Raw genomic sequence first — 11,423 nt, 5'->3', positions numbered from 1 at the left:
ATCTTTTTTTTTGATAAAAAGAATGCACTTTCCCTCTTTATTTCGAGCAAGGGGCGGCCCCCATTTCCGTTGAAGTTTCACTAGTATTATCTTTCTTTTGCCGGTAATTTAACCGCATCCACTAGTTAATGGAATGCATGGTGTTTTTTTTTTTGCGGGAATGGAATGCATGGTGTTCCAGTTAAAAAACCCATGCAATTATTTTCAAAAAAAAAACCCATGCAATTGTCTATGATAAATTAAAAAAACCATCTAATTGTCTGGATCCATTTTCGCGTGTGAGGCAGCCTCTCATTTCGGACGGCCCAGCTCGCTTCTCGCCGGCGTACGCTACATGTCGGCACTCCACGCAAACGAAAACAAGCCCAACCGAAAACGCACGCGCCTTTCCGGGGTCACCACGGAAGAAAAATACCACGCGCCGCTCACGAGCAAACCGTGACAGCCAGCCAGATGCCCAGATATGGCCGTGCAGACACGGGCCGCACACAGCCACTGAAAACCGCAGCTGCTCTTCCGTCCGCCCGTCCCTCCGCCCGTCCGCGCCACTCCACTCGCCTTGCCCCACTCCCACTCCTCTCTCTCTCTCTCCCGCGCCCCGCTCATCACCACCTCGGCCTCGGCGAGGCAGCGCAGGCAAACCCCCCGATCCGCTTTCGCAGGCAGCGCACTAAAACCCCGGGGAGCGCGCCCCGCGGCAGCAGCAGCACCGCAGTGGGAGAGAGAGGCTTCGCCCCGGCCCGCACCGAGCGCGCGGGGCGATCCACCGTCCGCCCGTCCGCACCTCCTCCTCTGCTCCGCGGGCCCGCACCCATGGCGGCGACGGGCGTCGGCGCCGGGTGCCTCGCCCCCAGCGTCCGCCTGCGCGCCGATCCGGCGACGGCGGCCCGAGCGTCCGCCTGCGTCGTCCGCGCGCGGCTCCGGCGCGTCGCGCGGGGCCGCTACGTCGCCGAGCTCAGCAGGGAGGGCCCCGCGGCGCGCCCCGCGCAGCAGCAGCAGCTGGCCCCGCCGCTCGTGCCAGGCTTCCTCGCGCCGCCGCCGCCCGCGCCCGCCCAGTCGCCGGCCCCGACGCAGCCGCCCCTGCCGGACGCCGGCGTGGGGGAACTCGCGCCCGACCTCCTGCTCGAAGGTACCGCGGTTCAATCGATTTCTTCGTGACGGATGTTCAGTCCATTCAGTTGTATATATTTGATACTACGTCCGTTGTTCATCAGCCGTACAGATTTACCAGCATACTAGATAGAAATCGAGACCGACGCGGGCAGATCAATAGATTTTTCTAGACGTTTTATTGGATCGTGAGATGATTGATTGGGGTGGCGTGTCGATACGATAGCGGTGCACCGCCGATGTATCGGGGCCTGTGCACGTGGTTGGGTCTCAGCAGACATATCACTCGACTGACCGGAGGGAGTACTACTAGAAAGAAGACTGAAAAGGCTAGGCCAAGTGCACGCATGTTGGGAACGTAGTTAAATTGAGGAGTTTGTCTTTTGCTTGGCCTGGTATTATTACCAAAAATGGTGGAGTCCCTGTACTTAATGGGAAAATCTTAACATGACACTGGGGTTTATGAGTCTCCAATTGTATATTCTCAGCACTCAACTGATTTTACTGATAGACATACACATTTTTTTTTTGAGGGGTAGTGGACATGCACATGAGCCCCCTTCTTCAAGGAATGCAATGCTTCTTTCTGTTTTATATGACAGGAACTAGAAGAGCTTCCACCTTTGAGTACAGAAGTAGTATCGAAATTGAAGACCCTTGTATTACTGTCTTGTTTTTCAATGAAATGGGAGGCCCATGCAGTAAGTCACATGGGCGCCTGGGAGGCTGGGATCATGTGTGCTTTGCAGAGTACTAGACCCAGCTCACTCTCTGTTAGATTCTTTGTTGGGTTGCTACTTTGTGTTTGCTGTGTAGTATATTAGACATCCTGAATTTGGCATCTAGCCAAGAACAGAATGCAGGTTGCGCCAATTTTTAAAGAATGTGATCTTCTAAGTATTAATTAATCATGTTCTGCTAATGCCTGTCCTAACTCTGGTCTTGACAAATATACCATATGAATATTTTCCATTTTGCAACCAGGGATTGCTGAGGATTCCATTGACAGCATAATTGTGGCTGCAAGTGAGCAGGATTCTGAGATCATGGATGCCAAGGATCAACCTCAAGCTAAAGTTACTCGCAGCATCGTGTTTGTGACTGGGGAAGCTGCTCCTTATGCAAAGTCAGGGGGGTTGGGAGATGTTTGTGGTTCGTTACCAATTGCTCTTGCTGCTCGTGGTCACCGAGTGATGGTTGTAATGCCAAGATACTTAAATGGGTCCTCTGATAAAAACTATGCAAAGGCATTATACACTGCGAAGCACATTAAGATTCCATGCTTTGGGGGATCACATGAAGTGACCTTTTTTCATGAGTATAGAGACAACGTCGATTGGGTGGGTACACAATCACCTTCTTATTCTCTGTTAAATTCTAGCAACTGTTTATCCTTGTTTACACTTTCTTTTAGCCCTGCAAAGACATATGTGATCTCCATACTTTCTTGTTATTTCCCTTGTACTCTTGCGCATGAAGGTCAAAATATGATATACCCATGGAAGTCATGCATGTGCCTAGTATTTTTGGTGTCGGTGCCTTTAACTTTCAGGGATTAATACGTGGAATTTGATAACTAAAGTTTATTTTATTGAAAAAAATTGTAGGTTGGCTGAGCCCACAGCCATGCAGTGCCACCACTGCTTGCACATGATTTTGCATTTCTGTTTGCACCAAGCACTTCATGTGAATAAGGTGTAAAATCATAAAGTACCAATTTTATTCTGCCAATTGCTCTTAAGAGTATATACATTTATCTTGGCCTCAATCATGGGAGTACTGTGCATTCAGTGCACCATCATTGTTCTAAGGAGAAAATGTGGGTGCAAGGAAGACACTTTTGTCCCTTAATAAAAGGCAGGCACTCTGTTGTCATATAGATAGAAAGCAACAAACTTATTTCAAAGAGCTAACAATGGCAAAAGAACCAAAAAAAGCATGCTAAGGCGGCGACACCAAAAGGTGAGGGGGGCCTTGTGACTGACAGCACCCCAAACTATTGCCATTGTTTTACTAAATGAAGATCATTTTAGAAGCTCTCAGGAACTTCGGAAACAGTGGCTTTCCGCCCACAGATCGTCTGTTGATATTTTTGTCCACTGATACTTTTTTTGCTCCTTACAAGAGTGCCTATGTTGACATAGATGTTAAGTTGTTCATAAGTTTACTTCTTATTCTAAACAGCAAGTGCCTAATGCTTGCATTTATTTTGGCTATTTATTTTTATTCTCATTTCAATCAACACTTTTGTTCAGGTGTTTGTCGATCATCCGTCATATCACAGACCAGGAAGTTTATATGGAGATAATTTTGGTGCTTTTGGTGATAATCAGGTACATTACACTATACTAAGCTCCTAGTTGACTAAGTCATAAGTTGTACCACCTCGCTGACCGGCTGCTCTATGTCGTGCAGTTCAGATACACACTCCTTTGCTATGCTGCATGCGAGGCCCCACTAATCCTTGAATTGGGAGGATATATTTATGGACAGAATTGCATGTTTGTTGTGAACGATTGGCATGCCAGCCTTGTGCCAGTGTACGTTGTTTGTGGATCTGAAAGTCCAATCCTTTATTCATTCTCTGCTTTGCAGTGTGCCCATGTCTACATTTCTTTTATGCTTTTTTCATGTCTGTTCTTATATTGCATATATGCTTATGGAGTCTAAAAGTTACCGGAGGGAATAACTCTTAAGGATTTCCTCAATCAATTATCTTTAGCTTTAGTTAACATTTATTGTGGCAAACATAATGTGTTTTGAGATTTACAAGTTCAGAGATTGCACTTCACCAGTTCGTAGCTAATCTGATGTTTTCCCCGAGAAAATGCCTAAAGCTTTGTGTCTTGATGCATTGATAGAAAAAGAGTTTATGTACAGTCCCAAAGAGGGGACACAAAATTACAACACCGCACCCCTGAGAACTAGGCGCTGCCGGAAGAAGCGATGCAAGCCCCACTGCCCCTGCCTTCGCTCACAGCCGGGCCTCAGCCTTGATTGTGTCAAGTAAGCTAGCAGTGCTAGACTGCGCAAGGTCGATTCGTCGAAGATGACAGTGTTGCGCTGCTTCCAAATCCACCAAACTATGAGCATGATCACTGGAGATGTACCTTTTCTCGCGGCTGAGGGGGTGGACTGGTGGTCTGCTGCTGCCAATTTTCAGATAATCTGAAAAATGCATGTTTTGATGATTTTAGTATCTTGCGGACCCTGGGTACCACCTAAGCTTTCACACAGTAATTTGCAGTTACACCTATAAAAGTAACGGTCATGATATGCATGTGTTTTGGGTAGATCATGGTGCATGCATTTTAGGAATTAGGACATGTCAGAACCACGTGAGGCTTATGGGGCAATTCATTTGTTCCATTATACGAGTCACGAATATGGTTCAGCATGTTTGGACACTACTTGTTTGGGGCAATTTGAGATGGTGAATTGTAGCTGCTTGATGTTGGCTAGGTGGATTATTTTGTACAAGTATCGATGTTAGATGCATATTTCCTTTTGCCTTGTGCTGTTTGCCATGTCGTGTTCCCCTTTTTTGTCGCCAGTGTTGCATGTTAAATTGGTTTTCATTACATAATCAACTTTGTTGCTGACATCAGTCATTTTTATTCAGCCTTCTTGCTGCAAAATATAGACCATACGGTGTTTACAGAGATTCCCGCAGCACCCTTGTTATACATAATTTAGCACATCAGGTTTGGGTCTACCACTTCTCATTATCTGTACATGGCTTTGTAAGTCAGTTCACACGTATCGTCATACTGTTCAATGTCATTAGGGTGTGGAGCCTGCAAGTACATATCCTGATCTGGGATTGCCTCCTGAATGGTATGGAGCTTTAGAATGGGTATTTCCAGAATGGGCAAGGAGGCATGCCCTTGACAAGGGTGAGGCAGTTAACTTTTTGAAAGGAGCAGTTGTGACAGCAGATCGGATTGTGACCGTCAGTCAGGTGAAATACTCATACTTCTCTTTTTTCTTTGCGGGATGTTCTTCAGTTCAATTGCCCTGTCTTTCACGCAATTAAGAAATGATTTAATCTTTTGTTTCTAGGGTTATTCATGGGAGGTCACAACTGCTGAAGGTGGACAGGGCCTCAATGAGCTCTTAAGCTCCCGAAAAAGTGTATTGAATGGTAACTATATTTGAATCCACTTATCTTCTTCTGAAACATATTTACAGAAATAGATGGATGGGTTGCAAGTATTAATTCAGTTTGCTCTTTCGGTATGCAGGAATTGTAAATGGAATTGACATTAATGATTGGAACCCCACCACAGACAAGTGTCTCCCTCATCATTATTCTGTCGATGACCTCTCTGGAAAGGTGTGTGGATAGTACCCTATATAATAACATGTATATGTGATCTAGCACTTTCTTTTTCTTTGCTAGTTTGCCTCCCATGATGTTCTCACTAACTAATCCTATGTGGTTTGGCATACTTGTCAGGCCAAATGTAAAGCTGAATTGCAGAAGGAGTTGGGTTTACCTGTAAGGGAGGATGTTCCTCTGGTTAGATACCAACCCCTAAGATATATATTTTTTAAATCCCTAAAAAAAACTTGCCGATCATCTCATTAGCTTGATTCACAGATTGGCTTTATTGGAAGACTGGATTACCAGAAAGGCATTGATCTCATTAAAATGGCCATTCCAGAGCTCATGAGGGAGGACGTGCAATTTGTAAGTTCATATTCTTTTTCTTGAGACTAGAGTATTAAATCAAACATCAGTAATATGCTACTGCAAGTTTTGAAACAAAGTTGGAGGCAATAAATATATGTGTAGCACTGACCATGCAGTGCCACTATAGCTGGAGTGTCCTGTAGTCTATGTGATCTAACACACTCAACAACATGTTTTCGCATACAAACACATGCGTGCGCGCAACAAACATACTCTACAATAAAATTGGCTTGGTGAACTGCAGACATGCTCTTATATCCATTCCAACATTTCTTGTTTCATCATTGGCTGAAGACTAAGAGAAAGGGGACCCAGGGTGATTTTAGCAGTTTGTAGCCAACAGATCCAGTAAGGAAGCTAGCCGAGCCTAGGAGAATTCGCTTAGGTAGCTGGAATGTAGGGTCCCTGACAGGGAAGCTTCGGGAGCTAGTCGATGCAGCGGTGAGGAGAGGTGTTGATATCCTTTGCGTCCAAGAAACCAAATGGAGGGGACAGAAGGCGAAGGAGGTGGAGGATACCGGCTTCAAGCTGTGGTACACGGGGACGGCTGCAAAATGCAAACAGAAAGGGCGTAGGCATTTTGATCAACAAGAGCCTTAATTATGGAGTGGTAGACGTCAAGAGACGTGGGGACCGGATTATCCTGGTCAAGCTGGTGGTTGGGGACTTAGTTCTCAATGTTATCAGCGCGTATGCCCCGCAAGTAGGCCACAATGAGAACACCAAGAGGGAGTTCTGGGAAGGCATGGAAGACATGGTTAGGAGTGTACCGATTGGCGAGAAGCTCTTCATAGGAGGAGACCTCAATGGCCACGTGGGTACATCTAACATAGGTTTTGAAGGGGCACATGGGGGCTTTGGCTATGGCATCAAGAATCAAGAAGATGTCTTAAGCTTTGCTCTAGCCTACGACATGATTGTAGCTAAGACGCTCTTTAGAAAGAGAGAATCACATCTGGTGACTTTTAGTAGTGGCCAACACTCTAGCCAGATCGATTTCATCCTCTCGAGAAGAGAAGATAGGCGTGCGCGCCTGGACTGTAAGGTGATACCTGGAGAGAGTGGTGTACCCCAGCATAAGCTGGTGGTTGCTGACTTCCGCTTTCCGATTCTTGTCCAGCAGGATAAGCGTGCCAAAGTCGCTACAATGAAGTGGTGGAAGCTCAAGGGGGAGGTAGCTCAGGCGTTCAAGGAGAGGGTCATTAGGGAGGGCCCTTGGGAGGAAGGAGGGGACGCGGACAATGTGTGGATGAAGATGGCGACTTGCATTCGTAAGGTGGCCTCGGAGGAGTTTGGAGTGTCCAGGGGACGGAGAAGAGAAGATAAGGATACCTGGTGGTGGAATGATGATGTCCAGAAGGCGATTAAAGAGAAGAAAGATTGCTTTAGACGCCTATACCGGGATAGGAGTGCAGTCAACATAGAGAAGTACAAGATGGCGAAGAAGGCCGCAAAGCGAGCTGTCAGTGAAGCAAGGGGTCGGGCATATGAGGACCTCGACCAACGGTTAGGCACGAAGGAAGGCGAAAGGGACTTCTATAAGATGGCCAAGATCCGAGATAGGAAGACGAGGATATTGGCCAAGTCAAATGCATCAAGGACGGAGCAGACCAACTGTTGGTGAAGGACGAGGAGATTAAGCATAGATGGCGGGAGTACTTCGACAAGCTGTTCAATGGGGAGGATGAGACTCCTACCATTAAACTGGACGACTCCTTTGGTGAGACCAGCATGTGTTTTGTGTGGCGAATCCAGGTGTCTGAGGTCAAGGAGGCTTTAAAAAGGATGAAAGGAGGCAAGGCGATGGGCCCTGATTGTATCCCCATTGAGGTGTGGAAAGGCCTCGAGGACATAGCGATAGTATGGCTAACCAAGCTTTTGAACCTCATTTTTCGGGCAAACAAGATGCCAGAAGAATGGAGACGAAGTATATTAGTACCAATCATCCAAAACAAGGGGGATGTCAGAGTTGTACTAATTACCGTGGAATTAAGCTGATGAGCCATACAATGAAGCTATGGGAGAGTCATTGAGCACCGCTTAAGAAGAATGACAAGCGTGACCAAAAATCAGTTTGGTTTCATGCCTGGGAGGTCAACCATGGAAGCCATTTTCTTGGTACGACAACTTATGGAGAGATACAGGGAGCAAAAGAAGGACTTGCATATGGTGTTCATTGACTTGGAGAAGGACTATGATAAGATACCGCGGAATGTCATGTGGTGGGCCTTGGAGAAACACAAAGTCCCAGCAAAGTACATTACCCTCATCAAGGACATGTACGATAATGTTGTGACAAGTGTTCGAACAAGTGATGTCGACCCTGATGACTTCCCGATTAAGATAGGACTGCATCAGGGGTCAGCTTTGAGTCCTTATCTTTTTGCCTTGGTGATGGATGAGGTCACAAGGGATATACAAGGAGATATCCCATGGTGTATGCTCTTTGCGGATGATGTGGTGCTAGTTGACGATAGTCGGACGGGGGTAAATAAGAAGTTAGAGTTATGGAGACAAACCTTGGAATCAAAAGGGTTTAGGCTTAGTAGAACTAAAACCGAGTACATGATGTGCGGTTTTAGTACTACTATGTGTGAGGAGGAGGTTAGCCTTGATGGGCAGGTAGTACCCCAGAAGGACACCTTTCGATATTTGGGGTCAATGCTGCAGGAGGATGGGGGTATTGATGAAGATGTGAACCATCGAATCAAAGTCGGACGGATGAAGTGGCGCCAAGCTTCTGGCATTCTTTGTGACAAGAGAGGGCCACAAAAGCTAAAAGGCAAGTTCTACATGACGACGGTTCGACCCGCAATGTTGTATGACGTTGAGTGTTGGCCGACTAAAAGGTGACATGTTAACAGTTAGGTGTGGCGGAGATGCGTATGTTGAGATGGATGTGTGGCCACACGAGGAAGGATCGAGTCCGGAATGATGATATATGAGATAAGAGTTGGGGTAGCACCAATTGAAGAGAAGCTTGTCCAACATCGTCTGAGATGGTTTGGGCATATTCAGCGCAGGCCTCCGAAAGCTCCAGTGCATAGCGGACGGCTTAAGTGTGCGGAGAATGTCAAGAGAGGGCGGGGTAGACCGAATTTGACATGGGAGGAGTCCGTTAAGAGAGACCTGAAGGATTGGAGTATTACGAAAGAACTAGCTATGGACAGGGGTGTGTGGAAGCTTGCTATCCATGTGCCAGAGCCATGAGCTGGTCACAAGATCTTATGGGTTTCACCTCTAGCCTACCCCAACTTGTTTGGGACTAAAGGCTTTGTTGTTGTTGTTGTTGTTGTAGCCAACTAGATCCAGTTGATCAGTGGTATCTTTTTACCCTTTTACAGGTCATGCTTGGATCTGGGGATCCAATTTTTGAAGGCTGGATGAGATCTACCGAGTCGAGTTACAAGGATAAATTCCGTGGATGGGTTGGATTTAGTGTTCCAGTTTCCCACAGAATAACTGCAGGGTATGCCGAGAACTTAACAAGACCTTCGTTATCAGCTTGGATATATTATAATGTTCAAAACATTTATGTCTCTCTTTTTGTGCAGTTGCGATATATTGTTAATGCCATCGAGATTTGAACCTTGCGGTCTTAATCAGCTATATGCTATGCAATATGGTACAGTTCCTGTAGTTCATGGAACTGGGGGCCTCCGAGTAAGACAACTGCCCTGAAAATTAACCTTATCTTGGCTCCAACGCAAATGTTCTAATTGGCTCGTGTATTCAACAGGACACAGTCGAGACCTTCAACCCTTTTGGTGCAAAAGGAGAGGAGGGTACAGGGTACGTACTGCTCAAGTTTCGCTAACTTTCAGTGTATCTTTTTGCAATGTCTTCGGGGTACATTGCGCCATAAATCAACCTGTGATGATTAACTGTTACTGTTCTGTACTTGCAGGTGGGCGTTCTCACCGCTAACCGTGGACAAGATGTTGTGGGTAAGTTTTTGCTGAGCTCTTGTCCGGTTATAGGATAGATCTTGGCTGTAGCATGGTACCTTAGTGCCCCTTTGTGACGATAACTCATACCATGGTTTGGTTCTCCGATGGGGGCCAGAATGGCGTCTAGTGTCTGCGATCTGTGTAACTAACTAGACAATGCCGGGTTGTTCCAAGTGAAAATTTACCTTTTGACCATTGTGCAGGCATTGCGAACCGCGATGTCGACATTCAGGGAGCACAAGCCGTCCTGGGAGGGGCTCATGAAGCGAGGCATGACGAAAGACCATACGTGGGACCATGCCGCCGAGCAGTACGAGCAGATCTTCGAGTGGGCCTTCGTGGACCAACCCTACGTCATGTAGACGGGGACTGGGGAGGTCCAAGTGCGAGTCTCCTTGAGCTCTGAAGACATCCTCTTCATCCTTCCGCGGCCCGGAAGGATACCCCTGTACATTGCGTTGTCCTGCTACAGTAGAGTCGCAATGCGCCTGCTTGCTTTGGTTCGCCGGTTCGAGAACATATGACGGCTGTGCTGCTGCGGCGGTGACAGCTTCGGGTGGACGACAGTTACAGTTTTGGGGAATAAGGAAGGGATGTGCTGCAGGATGGTTAACAGCAAAGCACCACTCAGATGGCAGCCTCTCTGTCCGTGTTACAGCTGAAATCAGAAACCAACTGGTGACTCTTTAGCCTTAGTGATTGTGAAGTTTGTTGCCTTCTGTGTATGTTGTCTTGTCCTTAGCTGACAAATATTTGACCTGTTGGAGAATTTTATCTTTGCTGCTGTTTTTTTTTAATCAAAAGAGGGGGTTTCCTCCGATTTCATTAACGAAACCACCAAAATAACAGCATCCAGCGCAGGTCTCGGGTTCAGATCTACTTATAAACTACTAAATCTAACAGCAGCTAAAAAGCTTAAAGATTCAGGCGGCATAACTGAACATAATCCACAAACGAAGGGACAAAGCCTGACAGTAAACATAAGAACCAGATCCTAAAACAAACGCAGCAGACACACAAAGCACATGTCGCTGAAGAGGCTAGTGCACCCCTGGTTATCTAGTCTCTGCACCCCTGGTCTCCACCCGCCACTGTTTTTCCTTCAGTTATCTAGTCTCTGTACCCCTGGTCTCCACACCTGTGACGCTCGATATATTTCACTTGCTACCCGCTCGATTACTCTTGCCCCCAACATCAGTAGCATTTGCTCTGGGTTTTTATCTTTCACTTGCTACCCGCTCGATTACTCTTGCCCCCAACATAAGTAGCATTTGCTCTGGGTTTTTATCTGCAAAATAGACCAATCAACGATCCAATTACACATTAGTCTTACTAGAATCATGGGATCATGAATTTGTTTTTGTTCTAAAAATAATGGGATTTCTGCATTTTCAGATGGATCAGAATATAGAAGACATTCCAGGAAGGATTAATTTTTTCTCTGTTTTCTGAAAAGTTTTCAACCATCTGTTCAGACAATCATCTAACCTACTAGGTGTTGATCTCAAATCAAATGAACATTTAATTAAGCTTCATATAAGTCTGGCGGCAGAACAACTAAAAAACAAATGATCAATAGTTTCATCATGTCCACAATAGACACATTCTTTCTTCCCTTTCCACCCTTTTATGATTAAGTTGTCTTTAGTTAGAATGCTTTTATGCAC

The 11,423-nt window shown here is 46.2% G+C and overlaps 1 protein-coding gene across 1 annotated transcript; it reads left to right on the top strand.

Moving 5' to 3' along the window:
• The first annotated feature begins 478 nt into the window (after window positions 1–478).
• Window positions 479–10,607, top strand: LOC123163063 (starch synthase 1, chloroplastic/amyloplastic-like). The gene is made up of 15 exons (NM_001405978.1): window positions 479–1,129; window positions 2,095–2,450; window positions 3,366–3,443; window positions 3,526–3,650; window positions 4,733–4,814; window positions 4,898–5,071; window positions 5,173–5,254; window positions 5,355–5,446; window positions 5,570–5,632; window positions 5,714–5,803; window positions 9,151–9,275; window positions 9,361–9,469; window positions 9,546–9,598; window positions 9,714–9,753; window positions 9,960–10,607. Exons 1-15 carry the CDS (start codon window positions 814–816, stop codon window positions 10,116–10,118), a joined length of 1,944 nt encoding a protein of 647 aa, NP_001392907.1. The 5' UTR covers window positions 479–813; the 3' UTR covers window positions 10,119–10,607.
• The last annotated feature ends 816 nt before the right edge of the window (window positions 10,608–11,423 follow it).

The sequence above is a fragment of the Triticum aestivum genome, chromosome 7B (genome assembly GCF_018294505.1).
Source record: "Triticum aestivum cultivar Chinese Spring chromosome 7B, IWGSC CS RefSeq v2.1, whole genome shotgun sequence".
Taxonomy (NCBI): domain Eukaryota; kingdom Viridiplantae; phylum Streptophyta; class Magnoliopsida; order Poales; family Poaceae; genus Triticum; species Triticum aestivum.
The sequence above is the reverse complement of the archived record's forward strand: the minus strand, read 5'-3'. Positions and strand labels throughout refer to the sequence as shown.